Source organism: Equus quagga, chromosome 13 (genome assembly GCF_021613505.1).
Source record: "Equus quagga isolate Etosha38 chromosome 13, UCLA_HA_Equagga_1.0, whole genome shotgun sequence".
NCBI classification, from domain to species: domain Eukaryota; kingdom Metazoa; phylum Chordata; class Mammalia; order Perissodactyla; family Equidae; genus Equus; species Equus quagga.
In genome coordinates this window covers 89,844,566-89,857,112 of record NC_060279.1, presented here as the reverse complement: position 1 = coordinate 89,857,112, position 12,547 = coordinate 89,844,566, and the positions used below count along the sequence as shown (strand labels likewise).

General features: G+C 59.1%; 2 protein-coding genes across 2 annotated transcripts; both read right to left on the bottom strand.

Annotated features, from left to right (window-relative positions):
- Positions 1-128: 128 nt before the first annotated feature.
- Positions 129-6,099, bottom strand: DBP (D-box binding PAR bZIP transcription factor). The gene is made up of 4 exons (XM_046682837.1): positions 5,506-6,099; positions 4,240-4,650; positions 2,161-2,372; positions 129-625 (listed from the first exon to the last, which is right to left on the bottom strand). Exons 1-4 carry the CDS (start codon positions 5,642-5,644, stop codon positions 410-412), a joined length of 978 nt encoding a protein of 325 aa, XP_046538793.1. The 5' UTR covers positions 5,645-6,099; the 3' UTR covers positions 129-409.
- A 588-nt stretch (positions 6,100-6,687) lies between these two features.
- CA11 (carbonic anhydrase 11) lies at positions 6,688-12,017 on the bottom strand. The gene is made up of 9 exons (XM_046683165.1): positions 11,521-12,017; positions 11,358-11,432; positions 10,551-10,693; positions 8,840-9,025; positions 8,519-8,614; positions 8,283-8,355; positions 8,037-8,191; positions 7,602-7,767; positions 6,688-6,811 (listed from the first exon to the last, which is right to left on the bottom strand). The coding sequence occupies exons 1-9, from the start codon at positions 11,585-11,587 to the stop codon at positions 6,786-6,788; spliced, it is 987 nt and encodes a 328-aa protein (XP_046539121.1). The 5' UTR covers positions 11,588-12,017; the 3' UTR covers positions 6,688-6,785.
- Between the last annotated feature and the right edge of the window lie 530 nt (positions 12,018-12,547).

Here is a 12,547-nt window from a genome sequence, read left to right as displayed (position 1 = left end):
AGGCACTTCCAGCAGCTACTGCCTTTTATGGCCCAAAGCCCAGACTCGCCCACGGACTGTGGCCAGTATGACCCGTTGGCCTTGAACTCAGGCCAGGGAGCTGCCTCCTCCCCCACGACAGCTGGTTCTGGGGTTCTCAAGATTTATTCAGGATCGTGTTAACGGAGGCGGTGGGAAAATGGGGTCCCCGAGGTGCCGGGGGCACACACTGAGGACCCTCCCCGCCCCCGCGAGGGAGGGGGGAGGCTCGCTTTTTCTTAAAAATATAAATGTATTTCTCTGCATCGTCACGTCCCTGGGGCACCCAGCTGGCCGGCCCGTGGACCACAGGGCGGGGAGGGAAGAGGGCGTCAGGGCGCAAGTCTGAGCGGGGCGGAGGAGAGCTCCGCCGTGAGGGTGGGGGGCGTCCTCACAGGGCTCCGTGCTGAGCCTGGTAGCGGGACAGCACGGCACGGTAGTGGGACAGCTCCTGGCGCACAGCCACCACCTCCTGCCGCAGCAGGGCGTTCTCCTTCTCCAGGAAGGCCGCCCGCACAGATATCTGGTTCTCCTTGAGCCGCCGGGCGTCTCGGGACCGCTTGGCTGCCTCGTTATTCTTGTACCGCCGGCTCCAATACTTCTCATCCTGGGGGTGGAAGGGTGGGAAGATACTAAGGGCCTGGAGGAGCGGCTTTGCCAGTGCCTTCAGGGACCAGAGGGCACTTAAGAGAGTCCCAGGACTGCTTCTTAACCAGCAGTGGGGCCTAAAGGATGGGTCTTCTCTGGGATGGGTACCCAAAGGTCAGCCCTTGGAGGGCCCTAGCAACAGCTAAGGTAGGAGACAGGCCTCCCACTCCAAGCAACTGGGCTTCAAGTCTCCACTGTGCAAAGCAGGCCCCAGTGCTCTTCAGTTGACAAAGGACCTGCAGTTAGCTCCTGGTTACTAAGGATGCTTGTTCCCTAGCAACAGGGTCTTCAGGGTCTGAGGGCTTCTCCCAGTGAAAAGCATTGCCGGATATATCAACTTTCCAGATCCTGGTTGTTAAGGGAAGCCTAGGCTCCCTAGTGATGGGGTTTGGTGCCCCACAGAATCCTCCCAGAGCTGGCCCCTTTTGACCTGGATGTCAAGGCAACCTCATCACTCCTCAGCAAACAAAAGTGAGGTCTAAGTGGTCCCAATGACTGCAGCCAGTCCTGACCCACCGGCCTTGAACAGAGGCCAGGGAGCTGCCTCTTCCCCAACAGGGCCTGGTTGCTAGACAAGTTGTCCCTTAGCAAAGGGGCCTATCCTGAGACCTCCCCAAATCATTATGTTAAGGTTCTCCGGTCCTAGAATTTGGTTGCTGAGGAGGACCACTCCTTAGTAACATGGACCACCCAGAGCTCTGAATGATGCCCTCCAACCCCATTTATTTCAGCCTAGTTCCTGCTTGCTAGGGTGAATCCAGTCCCTAACAAGGCCCTGGGGCAGAAGAAACCACTGGTCTAGATTTGGTTTGGAGGCCGTTCCTAGCTACTTCAAGTCATTGTATCTAACTTACACAAGGGCATGGCAAAGTCTTGTGCGAAGCCCAGGCAGCTTTTATTGGGGGAGACCCCAGAACTGGCAAAGACAGAATGCTAGAAGGATGCAGTCACTGCCCAGAGCACCCCAAATCAGAATGTGGCCCTGGCTGCCAATGGGAACTGAGGCCTCTCCCCAGGGATCCATCCAGGCCCAGAGGGGCTGGCAAAGTCTGCATCCCAGGCAGATGCAATCACCCTGAAGGATGCCCCAAATCAGAGATCAAAAGACCAGCCCCAGCTTGGCTGGCTGCTAAGAAGAGACAGGCTAATACACTGTTGCTAAGAAATGCCGTCCTTAGCAACCGAGCCGGGTAGAGCCTGAAGCCTGCCCCAGGGAGAATTCTGGGTCCAAATGAAAGGAGAAACTTCAAGCCTGTACAACTGGGCCCAGCAAGGCTGGCTGAGTCTGCCTCCTACAGTGACAGCATCTTCATAAACCTCAAGCCCAAACCTCTGCCCCCTTGTATCCCATGGCCAAGGATCCTTGGCTGTAGGTTAGGAGAAACTGAGAGCTAATCCCCATGAGAAGCCCAGATCTGATGGTGAGGAAAGGGCCACCTCTGGCTGTGGGGCCTGTGCTGGCCCAGCTTGTGTCCTACATCTGGCTGTGCTCACCTTCTGCTCTTCTGGCACCTGGATCTTCCGTGCCTTTTTCATGATGGGCTGGGGCTTAAGTTCCTCCTCTGAGAAGCGATGTCTCCGGGGATCAAAGGTCTCGTGGCCAGGAATGCTTGACAGGGCTAAATCGGCTGGGTCGGGTTCAAAGGTCATCAGCACCTCCACGGTGTCTGGGTCCACAGGGCTGGGTGTGTCCCGAGAGGTCAGGCCTTGGGGAAACAGAATGTGTCACATGAGGGTGTATTTATTTGGGGGAGGGGGTTCCCCACGGCTAGCCTCTGCTCAGGTATCATATCCACCACAAGGAAGGTCCTTATGAGGTCTAACATAAAGCCTGCCAGGGATCAACCTCCCTAATATAAAATATGAAAGTTCCCGGGCCGGCCCGGTGCCGCAGTGGTTATGTGCCCATGTTCTGCTTCGGTGGCCCGGGGTTCGCCGGTTTGGATCCCGGGTGCACACATGGTACCACCTGGCAAGCCATGCTGTGGTAGGGGTCCCACATATAAAGTAGAGGAAGATGGGCATGGATGTTAGCTCAGGGCCAGTCTTCCTCAGCAACAGGAGGAGGGTTGACAGCAGATGTTAGCTCAGAGCTAATCTTCCTCAGAAAAGAAAAAAAAAATGAAGGTTTCCTAAACCTCAAAGATGCTCCGAGTCATGGAACAAACTTCACTTTTACAAACAGGGAAACTGAGGCCCAATCGTACCTGTCTTGCCCTAAGTAACACATGAGACTGGGCTATCGTTTCTAAAACTTCAGGCCTTCAGAGTCAGTGTTAGCATCTTTCCTACAGTCTAGCCCGAATCCTTCTTACTGAACTCCTGGCCAAAGGCTAGACTCCAGGCTGTTCAGGAAAAAGGAATCCAATGCATTGAAAAGACCTCAAGTTAGCCTCTTAAGAGCGACTGGCTCTCAAGAGTTAGGGAAGAGAAGCGGAAACGCTTCTGAGATTCCAGGAGGTTGGTTCAGGAGGAGGGGCGCCCTGTGCCTTTAAGAGCGAGCAAGCCGGGGCCAGCTGAGGACACAGGTTCAGGGCCGAGTCACGTGCCGGCGCCTGCTTTCCCGCAGCCCCCCCTGCCGCCACCGGCGCCCTCACGTTGCACAGGCCCCGCCCCCTCCCTCGTGAGCGCGCGTGCGCGAAGCACCAGGGAGGAAGGAGAGGACTCACGTGGCGCGGGAATGTGCGGCTGGGCAGGGGAGGGCTTTGGTTCTGTCCAGAGGTCGGACTAGGGGCACTTGTGTCCAGGAAGCCCTCACCTGCAGTCCGCCCCTGAAGACCCCAAGGTGCCCGAGGGAGCACACCTTTCCTCTTGCTCCCTGGGGTCTCTCCGCTCGAACCTCTCAGCCTCCAAGGATACAGGGCCCCCTGTTCTCTGGGGAACACATGAAAACCGCCCCCCTCGATCTTCTACCTGGACTCCCAGCCCCCTCGCCTCTGGGGTGCACACGATTCTGGGATCCCAGGCTCCTCCTCCCCCAGGAATATAGGAAGCTCAGTCCTCGCCCCAATGGAACAGCTAGAATGAAGACCCCCCACCTTCTCCCCGCTAGAGGACTCCAGGACCTGAGGTCACACCCCGTCTCTATTGGGGCACCCAGGAACCACGGCTACCAGTCCCTTATGTCCCGGGGAAACAGAAGTCTGTGCCCAATCCTCGCTTCCTCCCTGCAGAGGGCCTAGGAGTTCCGGTCTTATGACAGTTCCACCGACTCTGGGCCCAGACTCGGGCGCAGTCCACTCTTCAGGAAATAACTCTGGTGTTCTGGGCTCCCAGTCCCGGCCCCACGAGTATCCGGTCCTTTTGTCCCCACGTCCCACAGAAAAGTCCACACACTACCTCCCCACTGGGGAGGCTTCCTGGAATTTGGGGTCCCAAGTCCCTCCTTTCCTATGGATCCAGGAGACTCAGTCCTCGATCCATCAGGGGACAGAGAATCCAGACTCCTCTCTCATCGCTCCACTGGGAGACCCACAATTCGGGCGCGCAGCCCCAGTCCCACCGTCCAGGCCCCCAGCGGCGCACCGCCCCGCCCTCTGCAGTCCAAGCCCCGCCCCGCCCCCGCCGTCGCACCTGCGCGGTGGCCGCCGGCGGCCCCGAGGGCAGCCCGGGCGGGGGCGTGCCCCGGTGAGGAGCGAGGGGAAGCTGAACCACAAGAGCCGGGCCCCGGGGACGGTGCGGGCGTGCGCACCGGCGAGGGTGCGGGTGATGGGCCGCCGGGGGGCGGCGGGCTGGGCGGGAGCCCGTGCTCCAGCAGGAAGGCGTCCAGGTCCACGTACTCCACGTCGCCGAATGGCAGCGTCCGCTCCCATAGCAGCGGCGCCAACAGACCCGGGCCAGGTGCGGCCCCCAGGCGCCCCCGCGGGGACCCGCCGCCCACCACCGCCCCAGCTGGGGCATCCGCCGGGCCCGCCGTCTCCAGGCCCGGCCCGGGGACCGTGGGTGCCGGCAGAGCCGCCTTGCGCTCCTTTTCCTTCAGGAGACCTGGGGGCCAGGGAAAGACCGGGCAGGGTCGGGAGGGAGAGGAAGATAGAGGTGGAGAAGAGACCCCGAGTCAGACACGAGACAAGCGGGGATAGAGACCCACACAGCGGAGATTCACAGAAAGAGGGGACAGACGGGGGGATGAGATCAGAGAGGGAGAACAAGTACCCAGAGAGAAGAGGGGACAGCCACTCAAGAGAGACCCAGAGAGAAAGGACGGAGATGGGGGCGGCAGAGACAAAGAGTGGGGGACAGAGACCGAGAGAGAAAGACTCAAAGAGGGGAGGACAGAGAGCCAGGAAGGGATAGAGGCACAGAAGGGGGACGAAAGTTCAGATAGAGGTAGGTGGAGGGTTGGGCAGGTGAGAGAAAAAATGACAGCTCTGTAATTCCTCTGTAACCTACCCCCGCTTCCTGCGCACTGTACCCCCTTCTCCCCGCCCCCACACTCGGTAAGGGGCAGGAAGGGGCTCTATTCCTGGGGCACATTCCTCATCTCTAGACTCCATGTGACCCCAGGAGGCCCCGCCCAAGCCCGTGTCACTACCGTGTGAGCATCCGACACACCCCCTCCCTCCTCCCTGGACCCCAGGGGTCCAGACTCTCGGAACCGAAAGGAAGGGGGGGGGGCTGGGGCCTGGACTCCTGGGTCCTCGGGGTGGACGAGCTTGAGAGGCGGTACTTTTGGGTCCTGGGTGCTGAGGGATCTAGGGGCCTAAACACCTTAGTAATTGGGTAGAAAAAGGTTGGGAAGATGGACTCTCGGCACGCAGGAGATAGCTGTGGACCCCCCAGCACTGGAGCCCCTAAGGGGGTGGAGTGTCTGAGTTGGGTGAGGTGGGGGCTAGAACTCACAGCTGGCTGGCTCTTTGGGCTTGCTGGTCCCCTGCAGAAGGCTCCGCAGCCCAAGCAGCGCTCCCCCGCCAGGGGGGGCCCCGGCCGGGCCGCCCAGCAGCAGGGGGGCCGGGGTCCTGTCGCTCACGGGCCGCGCCATCGCCGGGCACCTGCCCGCAGGCTCACGGGCTCATGGAGAGGCGAAGAACTGGCCTGCCACTCAGCGGCACACTCCTGTGGTTCGGGCGAGTGTCGGCCCGGGGCGGGCGAGCGTAGCTTGCAAGCCTCCAGTATCCAGAACACTGCCAATCCTAGGAGCAACGGGGATTTGCAGTCCTCGGTGCCGAAACGTGCAACTGAAGAGGGTCCCAGGAGACCATGCAGTCCGGGTGAGGGGGTGATCAAATCAGGCGGCAGGCTCTTTGCAACCGAGAGTTCAAGGGGACACAAGGCGCTCCTTCTACAAGGTGGGCGAGCCTGGCTCCTGCAAAATTTGCTGCTCTCTCAACGGAAGGCGCTTTGCAATCGGCACCAAGAGGTGTGCGCGGAGGGGCGGAGGAGGGGGCAGGAGGAGGCGGCTGCCTTGAGGCGTGGCCAAAGCAAACTTCTGTCCCGGAAAAAAAAAAAAAAAAAAACCCAAACCAAAACACCCGACGCCACAGCGCTCAGCCCTCCTCTCGGCCCCCGCCCGCGCCCGCCCAGCCCCTCCCGCCTCTTAGGCCATGCACCCCAGCCGCGTGCCTCCCTCCGGCTGAAAGCGCGGGCCAATCGCGACTCGACCCCTCGAGACGCACAGCCAATGGGACCCCTGGATCCGCCAAGGCCTGGGAGGGCGCAGGAGGGGCTCAGTGCGTGAAGTTGCCTTCTTTCTGGAGGGAGGCGGGACCCTGACCTACATTTGCCCAATGGGAGCCGGCGCTGGGGGCGGAACCGTGACCCAGTTCGGGCCAATGAGGCAGGCGGGAGGGGGAAGCACATGGCCCTGCGCGTGCTGCCTGACCAGGAGGGTGGGTAAGGGCGGGGGAGAGGAAAGAGGCTCCCGGAAAGGAGCCGCATCTCCAAATGCTTGTTTTGGGAAACAAGAGGCCAAAAAAGCCGAGTAATGGGGTTTAGGAAGAGGGAGATTGGTTTCTAGAAGGCTGCTATTCTATAAGACCCAAATGTTTCCCCGCCGCGCCTAGAATCAGACCACTGAGAAACAGGAAGTATTCTGTCCCTTTAATAGCTTTGTTTTGGCGGGTCACTCCCCTCCCCTTGTGGGGAGGCTTGGGGAGGGCAGGCGCAATCCTCGATGGGGAGTCTCAGCGACCATGGGGGGCACCGTCCACTGTAAGACAGACGACACCAGTGGGGGAGCGTTAGTTTGGGCACGATGGGAGGGACCATACAGGGGCGTGCAGGGGGCGGAGGCTGGGCAGCGCCGGGCTCTACCACAGCGAGGCTGCGAAGGGGGAACCGGAATGTACCAGAAGCTGGGGGAAATGGTCAGATTCTGGACCAGGACCGGGCTGAACCATAGGGAGGCAGCAGGAGGGTGGAATACGGACGTCCAGTTTCAGTATTAGGTTGAACTATGTTAAAGTATTCATGGGGGTGGGAGGTGGGCTGTACCATATTGACGAGCCAGAGGCGTGGCCCCAAGATCACTGGGCTGCACCACTGGGAGGCAGTAGGAAAGGAAGGGGATTGTACCATTGTACCGTGTTGATTCTCAGTAAGGGGAAGAGCAGATTATGGAACAGCATAGGGTTGTACCACATGGAAACAGGGAAAAGGATGCGGGCTGTACCATTTTGGAAAGTCATCGTAATAGGAACCACGGACCAGTACTTAATTGCACCACAAGGAAGCCAGGGAGTTCAGGTTATATACGAAGTTGCAAGTTGCAAGCAGTGCAAAGGAAAGACAAATCATGGACCAGCAATGATCTATGGCGGGGAGGTGGACTGTACCATGTTGACACACAGAGAGGAGGGAGAAAGAGCAAGTGAGAGCTCAGGAGGCTGGACCATACAGAAGCAGCAAAGCGGGGTAGGACTGTATCATATTGAAACACCACGGGGAGACACATAGGCGGGTTCGACCAAGACGTGGAGGGGGTACACACTGGACCATACCATGCAGGCGGTAGTTGGGGCCTCGGCAGCGCCTCTCGGGGTGCCGGGGGTCCCTGTTGCCCCTCAAGGCCCTATGGGCCAAGGGCTGCAGGGGCCGGGCGTTACCGCTGAGGCTCTGGAAGATCTGGGACGGAGGATTCTGGCTCAGGAGTCTCAGGGAATGCATCTGCCATGGAAATGGGGTGAGAAACTGGGAGTAAATAATGAATGGTTCTGGTGACGTCACAAGGAAGCCCCGCCCCTGGGAGCGGGTGGGCGTGAACTCGCTCAGCCCCACCCCATCCCCAAGGGTTGTCTGATTCTCTCACTCCCTAGAGTTCCAAGTCAATGCTGGGAATGAGGGTAGGTGAGACGAGGGGATCCTCAAGCCAGGGAATGGGTTACCCAGGCGGCCGGGGGCGGGAGGGCGGAGAGGTGGTGCAGACAGAGGATCACCTGGAGAGAGGTGATATTGAGGGCCCGGTCAATGAGGATCCAGGTCACTGTCTCCGAGCAGGGTGGGGTGCTGAGAGAGCCCTGATAGGTGATGAAGCCGAAGGATTCGGGGAATAGGAGCTCCAGGCTCAGGTCTTGAAGAAAGTAGGCATCATCTGCAGGGAGATCAGGCCAGAGCCAAGAGGGGGGCCCTCTAGAACGCCCCTCGCATGCATACCCTCCGCCACCAACGCACCAGGGACTTACTCTTGTAGGAGATGCGGGTGATGGTATCCCGGTTAAGGAGGCGGCTGAGGAATGGGTTGGAGCTGCCAGCCACCTGGGTGGGGGGACAGGGTGAGAAGGCCGGAGCCCAGAAGTCCAAGCCCCCAATCCCTTCCCCCACCAGGACTCCGAAGTCTGGATCTCCGGCCTCACTCTTCCTCAGCCCCCAGATTCCAGGCGCCCAGCCCCCCCTCCCTCAGCATCTTGCCTGGGCTCACATTGACAAAGAGGCTGAGAATGGCCAGGCCATTGGGGCCCCGGGAGGCGGCGCTGAGGTTCCCATAGAGTTCTTGGTTGAAGTGGATGAGCTGCACCTAAGAGGGGATCGCAGAGAGTGGGGTCCCCCAGCAGAAGGAGAGGAGAGAATGGGGCCCGCTGTGAGCCTCTAGGGTCCCACGTCAGGTTAAGAATTAGTGCTCAGGGTGGGGAGGCCAGTTCTGTTGAGGAGGATGGGGGTGAGGCCTTAAGAGGAGGGTGAGGCGGGAGGAACCGGGTCAACTCAGGGTGAGGGTCAAGGGTCAGAGGTCAGTGGCCACCACCTCAGCGGAGAAGCCCTGGTGGTTGATCTGGTGTTCAGAGCCGGCTCCGTCACGTGCTCCAAACAGCAGCCGCAGTTCACTGAGTCGGTGGCTATACAGGAGGGGGCCCCCTGACACATTGACCACGGGCCGGGCTGCAGGCAGGAAGGAGACGTGGCGGCCGGTGTTGTACAAGGTTCCCCGGAGCTGTAGGAGAGGCGGCAGGTGTCACGGGGACGCGGAGAAGAAATCTTTCCCCTCCTGATTTTTACCCCTACATTTCCCATTTCCAACAATCATTTAGTCATTCAGCATAGTTTGCACTTTCCAGGCTCTGTGCTGGTCCGTGGTAGGGGCTCAATGTTGGTGAATTTGTTTAATTACCAAATATTTATTGAGCTGCTACTGTGTGCCACGGATGCCAGGAAGAGAGCAGTGAATAAGTAGACAAAAATCCTGGGCCTCCTGGACCTTATGTTCTAATGGAGGAGAGACAGGCAATAAATACTGAGTCACATAAGTTACTGCTTAGTTCATTACGTCCTGTGCTCGTGCTGGGAAGAACTGGGAGCTCTGAGAAAGCCTAACAGGAAACCAGCCTAGATTAGGATGGGCGTGGCAGGTCAGGAAAGGCTTCCATGAAGAAGTGACATTTGAATGGAGATCTGAAGTTGGGGTTAGTTGTAAAGAGCAGGGAGAAGGGCATTCCAGGAAGAGGGAACAGCAAGTGCAAAGGCCCTGAGGTAGCCTATTAGAGTGACAGTGAAGAGGCCAGTGGGGCCAGAGCCCAGGCAGCAAAGGAGAGATTGGTGATTGGAGCCAGATGGTGGACAATGATGGGGTGTTTTGTACTTTTATTTAAATAATTGAATATATATAACACACCTGGCACAGTGCCAGGCACAGGATCGATGCTGTAGAAGTGTTTGCTATTATTTCTTATCCTAATAGAAGGATTTTGAGCAGCAGAGTGGGATGATCTGGTTTGTATTTTTAAACATCTCTCCAGCTGTGTGGCAGACAGTGGATTGCAGGAGGCAGGGAGGCAGGCCCGCGAGGAAACTGTGGCACCAGTCCAGGTGCAACATTATGGTGGGGGCAGTGGAGGGGACAAGAAGTGAAAGATGTGAGTGATATTTAGCAGGGAGACTAGAAAGCACAGGGATTGGAAATAGGAGCGAGGCAGAGAACAGGATGGGGAATAGCTCCGTGGCTTTTGGCTGGGCAGCTGCGGGAAGGGTGGTGCCAGCTCTTATAAGAAATGGAGTTGCAAAGTGGGCAAGAGCATGGATGCCAGGACCACACAGCCTGGAGCTGAATCCCAGCGCTGGCACTCTCTAGCTGTGTGACCTCAGACAAGTAACTTAACCTCTCTGTGCCTCAGTTTCTGCCTCCATATAATAAGCGTAATAAAAGCACCTATTTTATGGGGTTGTTGTGAGGATGAGAGGCTTTATCAAGCTTTTAAAACAGGGCCTGGCATGCAAACGGTCTGTTTTACCATTGCTTCTACAGAGATGGGAAGACTAGGGAGCCGTGTTTGGGGAGGGAAGAAGAGGTGATCCATTTTAGAGCATAAGGGGCCAACCATCCCCCCAGTGTGTACCCTTCCTTCCCCAAGGCTGGCCTCCCACCTCAGCACCCCACCGCTAACCCCTACTCACGCTCACCCCTAACCCCGACTCCTGCCCACCGCTGTGGATTCGGTAACCCCCCCGACCCAGCCCCTTACCTTCTCTCCCCCAGTGCTGAGCCTCAGTGGGGGAAGAAAGGGGTCATAAAGGACCCTCTTCAGCTCCACGTCCACAGGGCTCTGCCGCTTCCCCACGGCACACAGACTCCAGGCTGCATTCACCAGGCCCCAGAAGGGAGGTCCTGGGGGCAAGGGTGGGGCGGGGGGAAAGAGAGTCAGAAATAGGGACCAGACCCCAATGCTGGGACCTGCTGAGAAGGCTGTGATCTGGACTTCTGGATCCCAGGAGAGGCAGGGCTGGGGACCTGGACTCCTGGGTCCTAGAAGAATCTTGCGAGAGTTTCATAAGACCCTCTAATACCTCCAAACCTCTCTAAAATTGTCATTGGGGAAGGAACTACAACTCCCAGCAGGCCTCAGTGCTGCCAGCCTACCCATCCACTGCTTGCCTTCCCCAGAGCCCATGGGAGTTGTAGTTCTTTGAGTCTCCCTTGTCCCACAGCTGGATAATGAATGTTTTGGGGAGAGGAGTTGCACGAGAGAGCAGGACAAGGTGGGGGAGGGGCTGCCAAATCTCTGGCTCTCAGCAGGTGCCAGGGCCTACCTGCCTCTTTCCCTGCAAACACATACACACACACACACTCTTCCACCCCCACACTCTCTTTCCTTCCACTCACTCCCACTCACTACTTGAAATGCGCATGTATAATGTCCCATGGTGAGCCTCTGGGGTTCAGAGGCTGGGCACACTCCTGAGGGAGGGAGGGAGGAAGGGGCTGGGGCTCCTGGGTCTGCAGAAGGAGGCGCCCTGCAGCCCACGCTCCTGGGTCCCCGCCCTGGCTGCACCTGGCACGAAGTTTCCCTGGAGATTATCCTTGTAGCTCCACCAGTCCTCAGGGTCAGGTGCGGGTCCGATGTAAGCTGGGGAGAGAGCAGCCTGAACCCCTCTCCTTGGCACCCCACCCCCACCCCTCCCTCAGGAGCTCCTGCCCGGACTCCCAGGCCTTACCTGCCGCCCCCAGTGCCGCCCAGAGTACCAGCGCTTGAGGGGCGCTCAGAGGAGCGGCACCCCCCATCCCCGGGAGACCTCTGAGCGACCCTTCCCAATGCCCTGGCCCTCTCTCTCTCAGCTCCTCCCTCCCCTCTTTGGGGGACCCTGTCCCTCCAGGACTCCCAGCCTTCCTCTCCTCCCCACAAGGAGTCCCGGTTCCCCAAATACGGAGGCAGCGGGACACTGAGTCGCCCCCCTCCACCAAACCCGCTCCTCTCTCCTCTCCCTGTGCCTCTCCTTCCTCGCCTTTCCCCGGAACTCTCCAGTCTCCGGCTCCCTCCGCTCTTACTCCTCTCCCTGCCTCCTGCTTCTCCCTCCGGTTACCTCTAGGTTTCTAAGCCACAGCCCCTCTCGGCTCTCTTTTCAAGCCCCCTAACTCCAGGACTCCGTCCTGCTGCTCTCTCCTCCTCCCTGTCTCCCTTCTCTGCTCCTGCCTCTTCTTTCTCCCTTCTCTCCTTCTTCACCTCCTCCCTCTCTGCCTCTCTGCCTCTCTGCCTGTCTCCAGCTTCCCTCTCTCTCTCTCTCTCTCCCTCTCTCTCTCCACCTCCTCCTCTCCTGCCTCTTCTCTCTGTTTCTCTCTCGTCCCTTCCTCCCTCCACCCCCTCCCTCTCTTCTCTCTCTTGGTGTTATTTAATTTTTTGTCGTTGTTGTTGGGGGGCGGGGGCAGGTGCTCTCACAGCAGCGAACACTCCTCGGGCTGGTGTGTGTGTGTGTGTGTGTGTAGGGGGGTGCCCAAGGGGCAGCATGGAGGGGTCGTTGGGGGCTGGTCCCCAGCTCCCGGCCGCACTGGGGCCGTGGGGGCGGGGGCGGCCCGGACACCTGGGGCCCGAGGCTGGCAGTTCCCATCCTCCGCAGAAGGGGGAAGGGGGGCGCTTAAGGTGGAGCTGGGAGAGTCCTCGGAAGTCTCTGTGCTCAGGGCTGCTGGCCCCGGAGGAGCCGAGGTCCCCCAGCTCGCGGGGACCCAGGTTGGAGCCTGCGGCAGCAC